Genomic DNA, 21,739 nt, shown 5'->3' on the forward strand with positions numbered 1-21,739 from the left:
ACGCAGCATAGTGACAGGTAGAAACATTTGATTTATCGCTAAACAGGAACTAAATAGCCTTGTTAACACTTTGGGGGACGCTGACATACGTACATAAACCAAGCTTGCCAGCACACTGCATTTGTTTTCACGGTAGTGCAGGCACTTCTGACAAAGAAATACATTGAACGCTCTTATTTATACAGTCTTGTCTCCCAAGTTGTTCTGAAAAACTGGGTCCCTCAGTATATTACGTGCTTCTTTTTATACAAAGGCAGTTTTTCATACCGTCTTGTGGTTGCGACATTGTTTATCGAAGATATCTATCAATTTGATTTTTTTAATGGCATTTGTCACTGTGGTTTTGGTTCCTCCTTCTGATATATTGTTCACTTTGCAGTGGCATTTGCCTTAAAAATTGTGTTTTCATTGTGCTAAATCACTGAGAAGCATGTTAGGAAATGTTGTCTGCCCTGAAGGTTTTACATTCTAAATAGATGAATTAATAAAGTGTAAAAAGAGAAACAGAGGAAAGAAGGTATCATTTCTTCAGAGTCACACAACAGGTTCATAGACTCATAGAATCATCGAATACCAGGTTGGAAGGGACCTCAAGGATCATCTGGTCCAAAGTTTTAACACAAGATTAATAGAAGAGTCAATAAAGGAACTGCAAAGCCCTAAATTCCAATTAGGTGCCTCTTCTACTGTACTGTGCTGCTTACCGTGGGACTTAATACATCACTTGAGTTTACTGGGATTTTCTTAGATGTGTGTTATACAGAAGCTTCTGACTTGAAAGATATTTCTATCTAGGATAATTCCTCCACCCGAAGAGCTCCAGCTCGACAGCAGCTGCTGCTTTATCAGTTTTATGCTACTACATTGTCTTGTACGAATACTATTCAAACTTTATATTTGGTTTTTTTTTCCTTATAGCGTCTCATATTAGATTCACAACTGTATTATTATGCCCTCAAAGATGCCTTTCCTGTCTTTGAGAATATGAGTCTGAAAAATCAATTCAGCTTTCCTTCTTTCCACAGCCCTGTAGAAGAGCATGAAGTGTTTGTTGGTTTTTTTAGTTTTGGTTTGGGTTGTGTGTGTGTGTGTGGTTCTTTTTTGTAATCAGTGCTTTTAAAATGTTCCTTTTCTTAAATAAGAAGGTTGTTTCCCATTAGAACAGACCAAGCTGATCTTGGACTTCTTTTATATTATTTGGTAGCTTCTTTTAAAATTCACTTTTACTCAATTACAAGAGGAAATAGCTTTTGTTTAATTGGGGCTTTCGTGTGTTTTAAAGAACAGAGCACAGTAAATCGCTCAAAGGGCCCAATAAAGGCCATCATTAGTTTTGTCATCCTTTTACACAATAGAAAAATTAAAGAAGCACAAGGACCTATTGAATTCCTTCTTGTTCTTTCTCTCAGTCAGTGGTTGAATGGGAGGTAATTGAGAGGGGAATTCTAGAAAGAAGTATCTGTATGAAAGTAAGAATCTGGCCTTCCCTGTTACACACATACACACAACTGTATAAACAGGAAAATTGTGTAGACACGTTTGTTGGTGTGTACTGTTGTTTGTTTTTTTCCCCCAAAAAAATGTTATCGAAGCCTTTTCCTCTCTGAATTTTCATTGCGAGTTATAGCTGAGCTATAATTTTAGACTCGCTTTGTTACCGGCTCTAAGGTGCTGTGGTTTCCTTAATGCTATTTAGAATGTTGAAAAACTGATGCTTTCCGTGTGCTTTTTTTCAAGCTTGCCAAAATGCTGAGCACTATCAAAGTTTATGAGTCTACCCCTTGGCTTAGGAATGAACGTGGAGATATTTTATGTCGGCTGATTTTCAGCTTTTTCAGAACTGGAACTTCCCCCCTCCCTCCAGCTTCCCAAATCATTAACATTACTTAGGTGTTTAAACACTAAACAAAGCTGTGGTTCTGAAGAAGCTGCTGAAATTTCCTTAAGACTTTCTACTTACGGAACCCAGTAGATGAGCAGATTTTTCATGAGCGGTAAGCCAATGCACAGAATAAGTAAGTTTTTGCAAGAGTACGCGCTTAATTTGGCAAACGCAGGCGAGGATGCAGTAATCATAGTTCTTTTGGAGTCGTAAAATTGTTTTAAAATATTAAGTTAATGTTTTTGGTTTGTTTTACTTGATATTTCTAATTAAAACTGGGCTTTTTTGGTGTTGTTGAAAAAGAGACTCTAATCCAGATAAATTTCACCAAGTTTCAATGATTGTGTGCTCTCTGATAATACAGTGCATTTAGGTAGGGTATGTGGTTATTTTCAATATTTTTAGTTGAATTATGAATAACTTGTCTGATATTTTAAATTTCAGACGTGGTGCCCTATGGTTTATTAGTGTTCGTGGTAGTTTATTCCTGTTTGAGCAAGGTAAAGATGGCTTGCAGTACTAATTAGTATGAAGAGGTCTATTTTCTGAAAGTTTTTATTCTTTCTGAAAACATTGCAACCACTCTGTAAACACACCTTTATATGATTTACAGAAAATGGAGAGTACAAGAGAAAGTAGTTAACTATAATATACTTAAAGAAGATGTTATCATCAGTTTAACAGTTTTCAGATAAGCCTCCAATTATATTTAAATTAATTTTCTTGGACTTTGTTTCAGCAGCTTGAAGCCAAAAATGATGTATGTTCATAGCAAAGGTAGTTTACACTAATCTGTCTACAGTTGTAAAGAGGCTTGAAACACTTCATTATAAGGCCTGAATTATGGTGTCAGTCCTTGATTTATGGCTCTAATGTCAGTTAACTAATTAGAAATGTAAAAATGTTCCAATTCATTTACATTTGTTGTTCATTAAGTAGCTATCAAGAAGTGATGGGAACTTGAGACTTTTGAAGGAATTTATTTAGCCAGATTTCCTGGCAACTATTTTTTTCTTCTTTCCAAGAATATATTATTTCCTTTTTAACATAATGTTAATATATGTGTAAGAACTTTGTATGTGTCAATAACGTAGCCTGAAGTTGCATTTAGATACCGAGCTTTCTTTGAAAAGGAGTAAAACCTTTCATAAGCAAAAAATAGTGTCTCGTTGGGAACTGAATGTCGAGAGCTGTCATGTAGCAGCTTCTCATCCCCGTTCTCTTTTTCCCAAAGCTCAAAACCCTGTTGTCCTTGTGAGATACTTGAGAAGCGTTTAGAGTTTAAAATAAACATCTAAAATATCATTTATTTATAACCACTCGTCAGAAAGTAACTACATCATTATTTATTATATTTTAAACAAAGCGTAGTTGTTCTGTTTCTTTCCTTAGAATGTCTAAGTTTTTCTTTCCCAGCAGTGTTTCTTGTTATAAAAGTGAATTAAGAGAGGCCCCAAAGTTAGTTCTGGTCATTTTGTGTGCCGCTAAGGTTAAAAAAGCAGTGGGGCAAAAAAAGCATTTAATGCTCCTGGGGGGACAGCAAGTTCAACCCGAGTCAGCAGTGCACCCTTACAGCCATGCAGATCACCTGCGAGGCTGCATGAGTAAGACTGTAGGCAGTAAGGCAAAGGAGAGCGATTTTTGCCCCTATATTTGGCACGTATGTAAGCGCATCAGGCCTTCCAGATCCAGTTTGGGGCTTCCCAGTGCAAGGAAGACTTTAACATACGTGAGCAGATCCAGGAGAGATGATGAGGGGGCTGCAGGACGTGACAAATCAGGAGGGGCTGGCAGAGCTGGGAATTTTTTGGAGTGCAGAATAAGAAGCTTTGAGGAGGGATTTTGTTGGTGTCTTCAGCTGCCTAGTAGGATGGTGTAGAGAAAACGGAGCTAGAGTTTACTTTGAGGTTCATGGTGTTGGGATGAGAGGCAACTGGCACAAGCTGACTGAAGGAAAATTGTTTGGATATAGGGGAGAAAAAAAACCCCAAAACATGCCATGAAGGTGATCAAACACTGAAAGAGGGGGCAGAGAGATTTGGAAAATCTCCAAGGATGGAGATCTCATCTGGACTGGATGAAGCCTTGAGCAACCTGGCCTGATGGCAAAGTTGACTCTGCTTTAAGGAGGCGTTTAAAGCAGATAACCTCGAGAAGTCAATTCCAACCTAAATTAATCTGTGATTCTGAATTGTCATTAACAGAATATCCCAAACAAATATTTAACTGACTTCTTAAGCCTCAAAATTAATTATAAACAAAAATTTTTGTGGGATATGGATGAAAAATTACTGAGTGCAACTCAGTGGCTTTTATTCATCATGAGCTAAGGTTTGATGGTCATAAAGATCTCTTCTTGTTTAGAAAAAACCCCACAAATATATTCCTTTTCTATGTTTTACAGTGAGGAAAGCTGGCTTGGATTAATTATACACCCTCACTGATACACACTTTATTGTTTAAAATGTAAATGGTATTTGCATATAGCCTATACAGAATTTCCTAAATTTATTCATGGAGTATGACATAACTGCTTGTGGAAATAGTGAGTTGTCACGGATGGAGTGAGCGTGCACTTCACTCGTTAGAGAGAAGTAAAAATCTAGTTTATTGATACAGAATAGGGAGTTAACAAAGTTCAATGCGACAGTGTTTTAACAAGATTCGATGGCGAGGTGCACTCGATTATTTACTGCATAGAGGACAGGGTCAGACAAAACTGTCAGGGAGACCCTCCCGTTGAGTCACGAGGTTCGGAAAAGGATCCCCTTGCTTTCTAAACTCCTTCTCAGAGAGGAGTCTAGGTGCAGCTGGATCCAGTCCTAGTCCCAGACTTGGTCAACGGTTTATATCTAAAGGATTATGTATGTGCAATCAATCCTTTATATCACTTAGCTAAGATTTCAAAGTTTAGCATGCTATTAGTCACTTACCGAGGATCTGTTGCAGCAAGGAATCTCTCAGCCTCGAGGAGTAACCTTGAGAGGCGTCCCTGCTCAAGGGGAGATCCTGGCGTGCAGCCCGCTGCCGTGCAGGAGAGCTCAAAGGGCCCTTGGGCTGCTCACTATTTATGGGGGATAAGATGATTGACCCATAGTCATATTTACATGCTGACCACAGGTTTTAGTTTCTTCAGTAGGCGCATTGCACAATAGCCCTAGGCTATTGTGTTGTTATCTGTCTCCTGAATCCACTCTGAGCTGATGCAGCCATCGTGACCAGATGCATCCATTACAATCACCACTGATGGTTATCACCTAAGCAGGGTTGCAGGAGATAAAGGTCGGGGGGTGGGGGAAGCACACCATCACATGAGTTGGGTTTCAGTGATCAGAGATATTGGAGATATTTCACCTGCAGATTGTTCATCCTCAAGGCTCAAAAAGGATGGAAATACTCCAGGAATACATTCTTGGTAGGTCCTTGGGTCTCATAAAAGTGCCGGGTCTTCAAAAACCTCTAAGAAGAAAAATGTGATTCATGACTCGCTGAGAGGTGCCAGATCTGCTGTTTGAAATTTGCTGTGTAGGTAGGGAACCTTACATCTATGTCTCTAAGGAAGAGGAGGAAAAGTGAGGCATTTCTGGAAGGACTGGTTATGTTGCTATAATTGAAACATGAAAATTGCAATGGTGCTGTATGGATGTTGCTTTGATTGAGTTTGTAGGTTGAGAAAGAGGCTTGCTACAAGTAGAATGAATGTTGGCTATTGCAAATCCTCTAGTCTCTAGTAAAGAGTACTTCCTGTCTTTGTTAATGAGCGTTTTTATGGTCATTTGGAAAAAAAAAACCAAACCCACCACATGACTATTAACATGACCATTTTATGGTCATTTAAAAACACAACCAGATTTGAATAAGGAAACACTGAAAATAATCTGAAACATGCAGCTGATTTTTTTATATATATTTTTTTCTTACTAATGGCACAATTTGCTAAGATAGTTCATTTGATGCAATTTCAGTCTTGCAACTACTAAATTAAATATGCTGTTGTGAAGATGAATTTATATCATTGATTTCTGAAAATCCCAAGTATTATCATTGGACTGGCACAGCTCATAAATATGCATAGGCCTAACTCTTAGAGAAGTCATTTCTAATTTAGATGCTTGTAGAACTGCTCTGCTTACTGCTGTGAAACATAGACCCCAGAAGACACGTGTGAGACATTATTTCACGTTCTGGGTAACGTTGCATTTATTTCTGCTAAGTCAGCAGTTCCTGGAGCTGGAACAGTATGCTGTCTGGTTAAAATCCTTCTATTTGTCCTTTTTATTAAATGGTGAATCTTCATAAATTTCCTGACATCCTTATGTTTATTTAACCGCTACACATTCAGTTAAGTTACAGATTTCTCAGGGCTTGATCCTCTTTCTCTGTGTAGTCATGAGGGTTATGGGTTTTGTGTGTGGAGCTAATTGGAAGTTTTATTGAGAAAGAAGCAGATCTTTTGTAAGAGCCTTGTCCCGCTGAACTAAAGAAAACTTATTCACTTGGAATCAGAATTTAGCCTAGAATAAGTTCATTTGAGCATGTTCTGATTTGTAATAAACAGATACAGTTTTCAATGTTAAAGACAGATGTTGGTTATGTGTCATGTCCCTAAATCCTGATTTACATTTTAATACACTGTGTTGTATTTTTTCAAATTAACTATGTCATTTGGCTTGTGCTTGTTGATTGCTCTTGGATATTAAAGGGAATAGACTAATCATAAAGTTATCAAAATGCTGTGAAAATTAAAATGGTTCATTAGCAAAAATCCTCTGTGCTTTAAAATAGGTGTGATTATTAGAAAACAGAATACTTTTAACTTTTTCATTCCTATTTCATGATTTATTTTCTTTTAAAGCTCAAATAAGTGCACAGCTCACAGAGCATTTTTAGACAATATGCGATTATGAAACTTCTTTGCATGATTGCAGCAAAAGGTTACTGAATTTCATGGTGTTGTTAATGTGCCTATAAGTGGGAGCAGGCGATTATTGCTTTTGTATTTGTTACCTTGAACTACAAAAGGAGAAAAGCGAGTCAGAATATAATCGAGCGGTGACTCAAATCTCATAATATTACATAAGGTTGTACTCTGATAGGGGTAGAATCTATGTGTTTTAGCCCTATTTGATTTTTGGTAATAAGTTTGATACATAAAGTACACAAGTGTTTAGCAGTGGTCATAATTTAAGAATTAAAATGTCTTTAATAGAAAACAGTACTTGAAAATCAATTCCTTTTCTAGTGGAATAAAGATATTTTGCTAACTAGTAGGCTATTTGACAAATTAAAGACATTTTTAGACTGTCTTCCTATAGTGCTCTCTTTTTAGTTCAGTGATCCAGCACTTTTTCCTGATTTAAAAACAAACCCAAAAAAGCTTGCAGAAGCCTTTTTCTAAAGGCTTTTAAAAGTTGCGCTACAGAATGGGAATCGGAGATATTTCACATTTTTGTCTAAATGTGATTATCTAATAATGGTTTTCTTGCAGTGTTAATAACAATTTCCTTTTTTTTTTTTTTTTTTTTTTTATTTAATACTGAGGTAATCTAGTAGCATTTCAGCAGTGTAGTCTACTAATAAAAATAATCAAAATGAAGGAATTAGTTAACAGCGAATATTCCACTTTCTCTTCAGTCATAAATAACTTGCAACTTTCATATGAATTTCCTGAATATCCAAGACATTTTCAGAAGATTCAGGAAAGAATAATAATAGTTTACTTCAAGGTGAAATATATACATATAATATGTAGAGGTAAAGAGACACATACACATATTGTAAGCATACTACAGTAGTTTGTCTTGATTTGTTTTATACTGTGTGCTTCTAATATGTATTTGAATACACATAAATACATATTTGAACCAGTTGTGTTGCTCTTGACAGTAGTCTTTTATAACTATAGGTTGTGAATTATTTGTATATATAATTATTTTTGATTTTATTTATCTATTGGGATTTTAGAGCTACCAGATATTTCTGTAAAATTGATTTTTCAGGAATTTGGTAGATAATTTGTTTACATGAAAGACTAAAAACCCCGTGAAGCCGCTGGAATAAGAGACACTTAAAAATGCCGAAGGCCTATGCATGCTCCTAATTTTCCCACTCGTATTTTGTTTTTTAGAACAAAATTATTTTAGACCCAATGACTTTCAGTGAGGCCCGCTTCAGACCATCCCTTGAAGAAAGGCTGGAGAGCATCATCAGCGGAGCAGCGCTGATGGCAGACTCTTCGTGCACGCGAGACGACCGCCGGGAACGAATCGTCGCCGAGTGCAATGCCGTGCGGCAGGCCCTGCAGGACCTGCTCAGCGAGTATATGAACAACGTAAGTTATACGCTCTTACTACTGGCCTCTTTTTCAGTAGATAATTAAACCTTTCCGAGGCTAATGCTGTGACTTTAATAATTAACAAACCCAATAACGCGTCTTTATACCAGGAGTAAAGGTAATGCTATTTGAATTATTTAACTTTTTGATGGTAATGCTATTTGAATTATTTAACTTTTTAATATATTGCAAACGTTTGACAGAAGTTTGGTACAATTAGAAGTTCACAGGAATGTTTTTTTTACCTGTGAAGGAACTCCGTGCTCCCTGTAGCTTTAGCATTAAAGTTCCTTCTTATGTAATAAATAGCCAACAAGTATTCCTTTTGAGGTAAAATCTTTTTTAATGAAACTAATGGCAAGCCACGTACGTGGGAAATGGCCTTAGAATTATTTTCTTAATGAAAGTGAGTACAGTTAATTTTCAGCGTGATTTCCACCATGTGATGGTGGTCGTTGTGTTTGCTTATTAGGATGTTACCTGTAGATACTCACGTGAGGTCGTCTGTTTGCTGTGGGGGTTAAACCGTTGAAGGTCTTCGCTTGCTGTTGGAGCTCTTAAATATTCAATTACCAGGAAAATAGTGAGTCTAGCACTAGTGCTGTTCACACAAAGAAACGTATCTGCAGTTTCTTAAATACAGCTGCCTGTGGAGGGTTTCAAGAGGTGTTAAATTGTTCAACACGGTGTTAACCTGTAGTGCATAACCTTTGCTCTGCATAAGTTATCCCAGAAAATGCTCTCACCTAACATTGTGTATTAAAACTCATAAGTACTACTGCTGTTGTCCTTTGGAGGAAATGTGAAAATTCCTAAGGAACATCAACAACCTTGTTAAAAATGGAAATGTTTGCAAACAGGTATCAAACTGAGCACCTGATACTTTGCTCTTTCTTGTCTGTCATTGCAGAGTATTAAATGGCATATTTTGATCCGATTTTGCTAAAATCAGCAAATAACGTTGAAGAGACTGTTCAAGGATGAGCCTTTAACGTTGTTATTTTCATTGGTACTGTTATAGTTTGTTGGTAGAGTGATGCAATGCAGTATCAATAGCGCAAACTTCGGTCCTTTAGTCATTTTGTTGTACAGCTCAAAATTAACTATGAAGTTTTTTAAGGTATTATTCCATATAATAGTCACCTCAAGGAATAGCTGTTTCGGATGGTGCAGAATTTAGAAGCATATATTATTTGCTTTTCGGTTTTTATGAAGTGACAGTTGAAAGGTTCTTGTACTGTGAATGAAAGCAAAGTCTATGCTGTTGTGTTATGGGTTAGAAATTCTAAAGAGAGAATTAAATAACAGCTGATGAGACTGTGGTGGAAGAGGACTTGCTGGATTGCTTCCTACAGAATCTTGTTTTATAGAACTACTACTGTTCAGTGAAATCTTCAAAGGTCTTTCAAAACAACTTTGAGAACTGATGGATTGTGGTGCCTCTTTTTAAGTACACAGGTTTTTGGTAACAATGCAATTGGCCCTTGGACCAGAAACATTCTTATTTTATTTCTGACCACATTGACAGAGGAAGGAGAGATTTAAATGACTGTAGGCATTTATGACCACACTGAAGGTTTCATCGATTTTACTTAAACACATAATGGTGTGAGCATCTGTTTTTAGGGTTACTGTGGTACGTTTTATGAATTTGACTTCCTCCTTTTTTCTTTGTTGTTTGTTGTTTTTTTTTTTTTTTCTGTTCTAATTAGTCTGAGCTGCACAATTCCTTTTTTTTTTTTTCTGCTTTATATTGGAACATAATCAACTTAAGCTATTTTTTACAGCTATTGAGTAAACATTGCAAGAACGGAATATATACTTAAGTTACTGAAAAGTGAAGTACTTCTAATTTAAACACATCTGGGATGGTAGATTTGGAGAATGTTATTGCATTAAACCTTGTCTTCCAAGCTGATCTTAGCAGATACAAGGGATGGGATTCAGTTTACAGATTAATATCCCTAAATTTAGGTTCCTGTACCTAGGTACAAACAGGTAAACTAGGGGCCTCGATGCAGTTGTTTAAAGGTAGATGCCTAGCGCCAGGTTAAACTACCAGTTTCAATAGTCCGGTGCTCAGTTGAACAGAGGCTCCTCAATCTGCCACTCGGAAGCATTTGGATCTACCGTGGGTCTTGTCGTACGTGCCAGCCCCACTTCCATGTCATGTATGCTCTGGGGAAGAACAAATGGCCAGACTCCTACCTTTATCAAATCATTTGAGCCTCAGTTGCTTAAGCTCCTGTAATAATTGATGGAGGTCAGATCAATACTGGAGATCAGGTCAATACTGCCAAGGGAAACTGAAGAGCCATTCAGATGATTTATAATCTAATATGGGATAAGCTAAATAACTCTAGACTCCTCTGACTGTATTAACTAAATCCCCATTAACTAGGTTAGAAGATTAGATACCTAGCTTGTAGGCAGCTCCTGTTTAGGCATCTACCTAGAGACTGAATTTCACCCACGTGTCTACACTGCGGAATTTGCTTTACTATTTGACCTTTTTTGTATTTGACCAGGTTTGAAACCTGGGGATGGATTTTTTGGGGGTTCACAATAATGCTAGGCATGTTCCTTAGGACAAAAGATTGCACTTGGAAAGTTTTTTTAAAAGCTTGGATGAGTTTCAGAAGAGTAAAACTGAAAGCCACACACCAAACTGCATCACATGAGACAGTTATAAGTCTGATCAAGAGGTGGCTAGACTGTCAGATCACGTTAGCTTTGAGATGGTTTGGTGAAGATGGACATCTTTAACATCTTCTGCCCACGTAGCCTTAAACCATTGCAATCCTGCTCTTGCCTGAGAAATTTAATAAGACATTGATGCTTCATTTTTTTTGCTGTTTGGTGATATCTGGAAGATGACAGATCGTTTTTGGCTGATGATTGTTGATCAAATGTGTACACTGCTTTTGATGCTTGCCATGAGACTCAGAACATAGAACAAATTACATATTTTGGGGTCATATTTAAAGGATACAGAAAATGAATTGCAGGGTATTGGCAATGTGCTGTGCAGTCAATGTTGGTTCAGTCCTTCTCCAGCTTAAAATTGTTTCTTTCGAGTTATCTACTTCTATGATTTGGGTTCAGAGGGGTGTATAAAAGAACATTTCTATGTTTTGGTTGTTAAGTAGATTCCATATTCCCTTTTACCTGTTGGATATTTACACTGCAAAGTCTTATTATAAATTGGTTGTGGTTTATGTTGTGTCTTATATTAAATTTTCATGGAAGCTAAGTAAAATATTGAGTGCAAAAGAACATAGAACGGAGACATCGTTCTTGACGTTTCACTGATCTTTTGCTTTTGCACCAGTGGATGGTATTGCAGGCCTGAATCAGAAACTGGAAGGTTTACAGGCAGCTGTATGAAATACAAGGTTGGCTATGCGATGCTGCATACTGTCTAGCATTTCAAATGATGAATGCTGAAGGCGATGCCAGGAGAAAAAAGGGTTTTCCCAGGTTTTGTGTGCAAGAAAAGGAAATAGCTTCCAACTGAACAATGTAGGAACTTCTGCCTTTTAAGTAGTATAAGATGTATAATAAAACCTCCACCACCTGCAGAACACCCCCCGTGCCTACTTCTTTCTTAGAAAGTTCCCTGTAGAGAGGCATGCGTCTTATCTTCTGTGCCCCTGCGGGGCTTTTTAAGTACCTCCATCGTACCTCCTGGGATACTCCCTGCACCTCAGATGGGTTTTGTCACTAGGTGCTTTCCCAGACTTTAGTGGATCTATATGCTCTGCTACATGGGAAGGGAAAATTTAACACACATAATGTTGTTTTTCCCCTTTCGTCTGCCCAGGTTTCATGGATCCATCACTGACTAACAAGTAGATAACGATGTTCTTACAATTAGTTATATGCCAGGGGTAAAATCTCTCTGTGTATTATCCAGAGTTTTACCAAAGTAAGTTAAAGCTGTTTTGCAATTCAGAAAGCTGGACGGAGAGATGCCACAGGTCATCTTATCATTTGATGAGGAGGGGACAATGCTGACGAAACAAAGATTCAAGATGTGAGGCATAGAGACATGAGTTTAAAAAAATTGCAGGTACCCACTTTCAAAATATTGGCAACCAAAGAAAAATATGAAAAGAAATTCTGTAAAGAGGAGGATAGGGCAGATTTCAATGCAGATGAGTAAAAATAATGCTGGTTTTGCAGTTGTATTATTTTCTGTAATAAAGGTTTTAGGATAAGCGACAGAAACGTGTTTAGAGGAATGTGAAAAGACATGGTTGGAGAGGTGTGGTTTGGTTCCTCCTTCCTTCTCCTCGGATAAATGTTGGTTTGTTCCATTTCCTACATGCCAAATGAGATTGATTTTTTTTTTTTTTTTTTCCCAAGCTGTCTTCATAAATATTCAGATGTTCTGGTCCCAATTCAGAGGTTATTTAAGCAATTATTGTTGTGGGAGCTTTTTGAATTATTATTGCTGTAGCAAAATTAGTCCCTAGGATCTTTACCAGTTCTATGAATAATTATGCATTTCTATAGTGTTTTGAATTGACTGGAGTCTCACAGTGCATAAGCCCTCTGCAGGAACTTCTATGGAGATGAGATATAAACTGTTTCATTATTATTTGTGTATCTGGTAATATGTATTAGTTTCATTTGTCTTATCAGTAACTCTGTCAAAATATTTTCCCAGCATGGTATCTATTATTTCTACGCTGAACTCAGCTGAACTTTAAAATCTTTTCTTTCTGGGAAGCAGGGGCAGGAGGAATCTCAATCTGCTGGGTCATACGACTTTTTTTTCCATCTCTCACAGAAAATTGATAGCGTTTTATTCAGATTCTTATGTATGTGTGATAAATCCCATCATTTATTTCAAAATAAGATTACATTTCTAGACTTTTATCCTACAGAGAAGAACTAAATACAGCTCCACGGAAGCTCTTAATACAATTGTTTTCCATTTCTCTAAATGAACAAATTATTTAACGGATGGTTAGTTCTGATTGTGGTCTAGTTTCCTGCTGGTTTACTCTCCTGTATCCTTCATGATTTGTTTTGCACGCTGTCAGGGAGCAAAAATTCCAGAAACCTGGGAGTTCCAGCTCTTAAACTCAGACTCCTGGACTAGAAGTACACTGCCAAACTTGTATAACCCAATGCTGGGCACCCTTTCTAGCAAGCATCAGGGTGCTGCAGTGTTGTTGTCCGGTTAGGCTAAGAAAGGAAGAAAATGATATCTTTAGAAAAATGTGCTTAAAAGAGGATGCTTTGAATTCCCTCTGATATCATTGGTTTCTGTGCCAAGCGGAGAAAGACTGAATTTTGGGTCGCTGAGGTGTATCAAAGAGAAATTCAGAAATTAGTTGGCAAGTGAGTAAGCCATGACCATTAAAGACCCCTGTAATCACTTGAATACTGGCTTGGCATTAATTCAAGTCCGCATTTGAAAAGACATTTCCTATCTGGTTCAAATACAAAGTTAGCTTCTTAAACCTTTGGGCTCATTATTAAGCCAACCTGCATTCTCGTGCCTTCCTTTTCCTCTCACCCAGTGCTCCTGCTCCCAGCCACTGCCAACATTTCAGAAGAGCTTGGGGTTTGTTTTTATTATAATTGAGTTTTGGGACAGGGAATATTTCTATATATCCAAGTGGAATGAACAGTCCTTTATGAAGTCCTTGTATTACTGCTGATGATTTAACGTATAGACGTGAGGACCAGACCACTGCAGGCTAGGCTTTTTTTTGTCGATGTTTTACTGATATTACCATAGGAATGACGTTGCTTAGTGTTTGCTCTTTGTAATCTTGTTCTCTAAAGTTACTACCCATTCCTGATGTCTGTTCACTATAACTGAGATGCGATAGGCTCTAGTTCTTGTTTCCTACAGAGAAGAAAATGTCATATCTTGAAAATGCAAAATGTAAGAAGAACGAACGAGAAAACACAAGTCTACAGGCAGTTTTTTCTTCACAAATGTATCTGAAAAATTTGAATCACTCAAGGTAAAATTATAGTGCTGCAATACATGAAAATTATATGTCCTTAATGTACAGCTGAAGTTATTGTGCTTCATTGGAGAACGAAAAACATGATAGCAAATGAAAATCTATAAACTCTCAAGATACTGTCAGTTTCCATATTTAACAGCTCCGTCTGAATTCATATTTAGGAGAGAAGTAGTAATTCTTGTGTACGTTTCAGTTCTGGTGCTGACTTGCATAAGGTTAATCTGGGTGACAGTGAGCAGTAAATTACAGTTATGAGACAGAGGAATGTCCGTAGCTGTCCTGAGATGAGTAATCAGGGATGAGTGACAAGAGATTGACTGCTGGGTCATCAGGATCAACTGATTTAGGCGTGACGGGCTCAGCAGGACAATTTTTCCATTGGTACCGTTGTTGAGTTCCTAGCTTTCTGAATATTTTTAGAGGACAATGGCTTGTTTAAAGATTTCTGCTATTTCAAGCTACTTTACTATTCGCTTTGCTCATTTAGAGGCTATATGAGCAGTTTTGTCTTTCCTAACTTGGAAGAAACAAGATGAAACACAGTAGTTATTACTGGAGGAACAGGATGTGTTCCCAAATGGGCAAATGTTTTACGATGTGTCACAGCATTACTTCTCAGTCAGTTTAGGTTTCTTTGCATTTATGCGTCCCTCCTGAGTGCCTCGACTTCTCGTGACTGTGCATAAATCACTGTCTAAGTATGCTACCTACAGTGAAACTTGAGCCACCTTTTAAGGAACCTTCTGACTCTTCTTTTTCAATGATAACATCAGGGCCTTGTAGGGGTTGCCTGGTATTTTTTGATAGTTTTACAGAAATCAGAATCACACAGAATCACAGAATCGTGTAGGTTGGAAAAGACCTTTAAGATCATTGAGTCCAACTGTAAACCTAACCCTACCAAGCCCACCACTACACCATGTCCCTAAGCACCTCATCCAAACGTCCTTTAAATACCTCCAGGGATGGTGACTCAACCACTTCCCTGGGCAGCCTGTTCCAATGCTTGATAACCCTCTCGGTGAAGTAAAATTTCCTAATATCCAGTCTAAACCTCCCCTGGTGCAACTTGAGGCCATTTCCTCTTGTCCTATCACTTGTTACCTGGGAGAAGAGACCAACCCCCACCTCTCTACACCCTCCTTTCAGGCAGTTGTAGAGAGCGATGAGGTCTCCCCTCAGTCTCCTTTTCTCCAGGCTGAACAACCCCAGCTCCCTCAGCCGCTCCCCATCAGCCTTGTGCTCCAGACCCTTCCCCAGCCCCGTTGCCCTTCTCTGGACACGCTCCAGCCCCTCAATGTCTCTCAAATGCTGCACTGCTTACAATAGCACAAGGGAGCTCTGATTTATTTATTCATTCCTGTATTTTCTGGTTTTGCAAGTCCGTGTTCAGTGTTTTGTTTTTCCTAGCAGATCCAGAGAACCATGCTGATGTTTTCCACCAGAAGCAAATAGAAAAGCCCTGTGAGAAAGTAGGACTTTATGACTTGGAAATGACAAATATGCTAACAATTTGTCTTGACTTCAGGTTCTCGTGGTTGTAAATTTACACAGCCCTGTGGTGTTTCATCTGTTTGGACCAGTAGATTTTCAAATTTACTGAATTAATATTTATGGGAGGAAATGCTGTTTCTGAACCACAGTGCTGATAGCTTTTCCCTGGTGGTGTCCACTGGGGACCATTTTATAAGTGCCTCCTATATGCTCTTTGTCTTTAAAGCCAGACCACAATATGTCATGAGAAAAGTTTTGTATCTCTTGTTAAAATATAAATAAAGCACGTGAGATTTTGGAGTCTAAGGCTGAATTGCTATATTAGGTTGAGTGACGTTCCTGACAAGATATTTCCCTCCAAGTTAGGGTGGAAATTTTCTAGACTGCCAGTAAATTCAACCAAGTGCCTGCATGTGAGGACTTATTTTCTCACTTTCTTTTGTATCTCTATACGATTCATGAAGCCCAGTGATTGACCTGAAGGGTGGGAAAAAAAGGGCCTAAATCATGTTACATTCCAATGCCTCACTGATTCTCTTCCTTATTATCACTTTATTGTTATTCCATTATTAAGTAAACAGCAGTTTGAAGGAACTGTTTAAATCTCGACATGCTTATTACTGGAAACCATGCATTTAGTATTTCTGGAACTTGAGGAGTGAAGGTGAACTTCACTGCCAACATTGCGACAGGCTAATGTATGTAGACTTGTCCAAGACTTTTTCCTGTCCAAACATCTCGGTAGATGGTGGGTCACGAATCTACCAGGCTTTCCAACTTAACTTTCCAAATTATATTAGGTGAAGGGTGCCGGGGCAACAGGTATGTTATTCTTTTTATGTGGGTAAAAAACTCTATAGACCTTAATGTCTCAGAATAGTTGTTGGGTAATATTTTGCAGAGCAAACCACCTCATGTAGATCTGATAAAACACGAAGGAGCTCTATCTTACTACTTCCATGTTTATCCTGTCTATTCCACTCAATATTCCTGTTGGTGTTACTTTGGATACTGTGATTGGGACTGTTATCTGAGCCATTTGGTTCTCAGCTGCTGCTGATAATTTTTTCAGATTTTTCTGTATTTTCTATCCCATAACCTCTTTTCTTATTAGAAATTAGTAGAGAAGCCAAACAGAAAGCAAGCCAGGGATCAGTATGATTTTTTCAGCAGGAGTATGCTCTGTCCACAGGAATCTAGCTTTAAAAAGTAATATATTGTGTGGCATTCTGAAATACCTGTTCTAATTCAGGTAATACTATGTGAATATATTGCCCAAGATCATGTAATCTTGGTCACTAGATATTTTTAAAGAGTAGGTGAGAGGAATGATACAAGTACATCTGATCCCGTTTTGGAGAAGAGGGTTAGACTAAGTGACAAAGGCCGTATTTTTGTATTTTTTATGATTTTAAGTCGCACACACACAGAGCTGGTTTAAGAGACAGAATAGCTTACCTTTTCAAAGGCTTTCTCACTCATTTGGTTTTTTTCTCTGAAACACCTTTCCAAGAGTATTATTTTTGTTTTTTTGTATTGGTCACTAACATAGAAATGGGAAAGCCAACTCCCGCTTCCCTTCTCAAAATTCTGTGAATTGAAAAGAAAAAAAAAACCCGAATCCCATCTGAAACAGACAAAAATAAAAGGCTTGGTTTTTTTTTTTAAAAGTGTATGTAGGTATATGCTAATATGGGTAGGCTCTTAAAATATTTAGGAAACCTGCGAGAAATTAAGTGCAAGGAAAATGGAGATGGAATAAGATTAATGAAAGATGTCAATAGAGCTGACAGACAGTTTTGCTCACACATATGCAGTATCAAAGTTCTTTCTCTTACCTTGTCTAAGTTCCACTGCAATGTATTCAAACTGCTGTTTTGCATTTTATATAATGTCTGGCTTTTCAAGAAGTATTAACCATAATTCTTATGCATTTATTTTCAGCTGCTATGAAGCAGTTTGTAAGAAAGATTGAAAACAATATATTTTCAGAAAATAATGGTACCTGTATGGAGTAGTAAATGTAACTTTGTTTATAATGATAGTAAATTGTCATGTGACCCAAGTTTTGGGGAGTTTTAAAAGACAGGATGACCAGATTTACAGTTAAAACAGAAACAACTGTCTTCACAACTGTGTTTTTGATGGTGGCGGTGCTTTTTAATGTTCTTCATCCTTTTTTGCTTCTCAGGCCCCAGTATGTCCTATACATGTTTAAAATTAAGAGTCTGTTAAGTTGCGGTGGAATTTAGTCACAAGTTTAAATGTTTTGCCTGAGATTATTATATCGACAGTCCCATTTCCTTGGGGTCATGAGGGCTGACAACTTCCAAACCACCAGTTCAGCCTGAGGTGTTGTATCTTCCACATCCCTCTTGACATCCTTGTCACTTCACATAAGACAATTTAAGTTAATCCAGCATTAGCTCACTCAACTTCTAAGAAATATATTAAATAATAATTATTTTCTTGGTGTCTCATACCATCTTTTAAAATCATTAATATTTCTAATATATCCTAAATTTCGATCAGATCTTCTTTTCTCTGGATTTTTCACCTTTTTCCTGTCTTTGCCTTTAAAAGTACTGGATGCCTAATCAGGAAACACTGGGTTTGGCCCGTGTAAATTCAAATAGTTTCAGTCTCATAAAGAATTTAAATATACAGGAGAATTCTATAAATTATATTTGCTCCTTTTCTTTGCTATTTATCTTAGTAGGAAGGAAGGGCTAGTGGTTAAGTCACAGGCCGGGAAGTAATTTTCCCTTCATCACTGATTTTGTATGTTCATATAATGCTGAGTCTTTCTGGGCTTCTGTTACTCCAACATTAAAATGGAGGGCATGTCAGTCTTAATTCATTAAAGTTTAAGTGCCTCGAAGTTTCCACATTAAAAAAAATCTGTAATAATACTGCGATATTTGTGTAATTGTAGTGTTTGACTGCTGGAGGGTGTGCATAATGTCTGTCTCTTCAAAGACATAGGATTTCTCTCAATTTAATGTATTCTTATTTAAAGACTACCTGAATCTCCTTAGCGTGTGTACTGATTTTTTGCTATAACTGGGCAGATAATGAATTTCTTTAGTTTGCCTGTTGAACTCAAAACTGGGAGAAGAATGACATGGGACAGAATGAAGTGGGCGCAGCAGGCATGAGGAAGATCGTGTGGGATTCCATTTTGATGATTTTGTTTGTTTGTTTCTGACCAACAACCCAAACTGCATTCCTATAAAATGTGATATTAATTTCCTACATGCCATAGTTTGGAATAAATGATTTATTAAGTGGACCCCAAGTTCATCAATACTTTGCCTCCAGAAAACTTGCCTTTTTTGACAGATGTATTTATTTTTCCCCTTTGTTCTACCTCGTATATGTATGTATGCATACAAAATGTCTGGCTATACTTCTGATGCCTTATCAGAGTATGTGCTCATTTTAAACTCGGCGTATTCAGATAATTTAAAAAAAAAAAAAAAAATTGCATTTTCTTCCAGTGATTTTCGTGTTTTAGCTCATTTTATTTTGCGTTAATTAGTTTTGTTTTTTTCTGAAGGGTGTTCTTACAGAAGTAATGCCTTCTGCATCAGTGCTTTTAATATGCTGGAAAGCATTGCCTTAATGTTTGCAAGACTTAGGCTATCTGAAAATAATGTTGTTAAAGCTATTTGTTCACCTGTAGAAAAGTCCTTTATCAATCTTGTGTACATAGTGAGATTCATAACTTCTGTAATTTTTCTTTGTACTGAAGTTAGCATTTATGGGTCATTAATTTGTTGTTTTTCCATGTCTGCAAGTCAATATCAGTATGAGAGAAGTTTTTCATGCATTTTATACTATACCAATAGCAATATGATTATTAGCTGTATGTACACCTGCTTTGGGTGTACGGATCTTACTTTCGATATTTGCACAGTCCAGATTAACATTGTTGTGCATTGCATTCTTTCGGATGCAAAGCCAAATATTCCCAGTGCCTATAGAGTTCTTGGGAATGCATCAAAATAAAATAAGCATGGACCTACTGAAATTAGTGAGCTTTCAGAAACCCAAAACCTGGGTTTCTGAGCTTTCAGAAACCCAGCTTTCAGAAAACCCAGGGTTTTTTTCAAAAAACTGTCTCTCCTGGAGGCTACATAACATTTTCTGTTCACTTAACATTGGGGGGTTTTTTTTGGTGTGCATAATGTGTCCAAATTCTGGTAATCGTGGGGAAAACCTGAAGGCAGCAATGGAAACATAAAGAGTAAATCAGCCAGGCACATTTGTTTCTCTGAGATATTATTATTCTGCAGGTGGGCAGAGGAGGGAGGAGCTGTAAACAGGCTTGGGCTCCGTAAGGGTGGGAGTGCCTCTCAGCGATGTATTGTTAAGTGCGTGTTTGCCCTTGCTTAGGAAATAGGTCTGTATAACTCCTCTTGAGCATTGTCAAAATCTGCCATAGCCAACTGTATTAACATCACAGTATACGTTAAATCAGCTCTGAGCACTTCGTAGTAGACTTTCTTCATTCTCATTATGATCAGAGGGCTGGAACACCTCTGCTGTGAGGAAAGGCTGAGAGAGTTGGGGTTGTTCAGCCTGGAGAAGAGAAGGCTCCAGGGAGACCTTATTGCGGCCTTTCAGTACTTAAAGGGGGCTTATAAGAAAGATGGGGACAGACTTTTTAGCAGGGCCTGTAGCGATAGGACAAGGGGTAAAGGTTTGAAACTAAAAGAGGGGAGATTCAGACTAGATATGAGGAAGAAATGTTTTACGATGAGGGTGGTGAAACCCTGGAGCAGGTTGCCCAGAGAGGTGGTAGATGCCCCATCCCTGGAAACAGTCAAGGTCAGGTTGGACGGGGCTCTGAGCAACCTGATCTGGTGGAAGATGTCCCTGCCCATGGCAGGGGGTTGGACTAGATGACTTTTAAAGGTCCCTTCCAACCCAAACCATTCTGTGATTCTATGATTCATTAAAAGCTGGTAGGAGGTCACATCGAAATAGGGGATGGATAGAGGATGTGAAGTGAAATTTGCCCCGCTTAGTACATTAGATCATCACTTTGATAGCCAAGGATACACTTTCCCACAGGCAAAGGTCAAAACTCTTTTCACATTAGTAATGTCATTACAGTATTTACACTTCGATTGGCAATCAAAACTACAAACCTAGAAAATTACATGAGCGTGTGTAAACCTGCGGTTTATGTATCCTGCATTGGTTTGCATGATGCGTCTTTGGTATACACAAGGAGTGTTTTTCCAAATGAGAACAAGGCACTGTAAGTTGGTGATGGCAAAATGCAATACAATTTAGAGAATTGTCATCTGAAGGGATGGTGTTAGATGTCCAGGAGAGGGCACACTTGCACACCAGAAATGTTTTCTCCATCGCTAAAGATCTGCATGCCGATGTGGTACCGCTGTAATCAAAGAAAATGTAATCATATAGAAAAAGAAGAGATTGCCTTGTTAGTAGTTACGGCATCTTTAGAAAAAAATAGATTCAAAAGGTTATTTGGGGAAAAAAAATATATATATTTTAATCAAATTAATATTAAGTGCATGAACAATCAAACAGAACTCAGGTGCTAATTTCTACTTGCATTTTTGAATGGCATTCATGTTTTAATTTCAATAAGGAATTTGGCAGGCAAGGGGTAAGAGCCTCTCCTGCCTTTTGAAATTATTTCAGATGCGCACGTGTGATGCAGAGCTCAGGAACATATGCATTGTAATACAGGTTAACTAGCAGTCGAATATAATATGGTAATATTATAGGTAATATGAAGGTAATATGAAATGAGACATATCAGTGTTCAGTCGGATTTGATGTTTGACCTGGAAAATTCTCTTACGACTTCCTAAATACAGTAGAACTGCAAGGACATCGTGTCTTGTGACACAGTAACTTGTCACTTTTTCCAGAATTGTGTATTAGCCAGACACTGGGAGCACGTGGGGTTTATTTTTATATTTTTACTTGAGAAATGAAAGACAGAAAAAGCATCTGCACTGGAATCAGTTCCCTGAAACTTCCTTTGTGAAA

At 37.7% G+C, this 21,739-nt stretch overlaps 1 protein-coding gene across 2 annotated transcripts in view; it reads left to right on the forward strand.

The window, feature by feature from the left end:
- CTNNA2 (catenin alpha 2) overlaps positions 1–21,739 on the forward strand; it is a 534,072-nt gene that overhangs the window by 155,192 nt on the left and 357,141 nt on the right. For both annotated transcript variants that reach the window (XM_075499501.1, XM_075499502.1), the window contains exon 7: positions 8,010–8,213. In XM_075499501.1, coding sequence (XP_075355616.1) covers positions 8,010–8,213 — 204 coding nt within the window. The remainder of the gene's footprint in view (positions 1–8,009; positions 8,214–21,739) is intronic.

The sequence above is a fragment of the Mycteria americana genome, chromosome 4, assembly GCF_035582795.1.
Source record: "Mycteria americana isolate JAX WOST 10 ecotype Jacksonville Zoo and Gardens chromosome 4, USCA_MyAme_1.0, whole genome shotgun sequence".
Lineage (NCBI taxonomy): Eukaryota > Metazoa > Chordata > Aves > Ciconiiformes > Ciconiidae > Mycteria > Mycteria americana.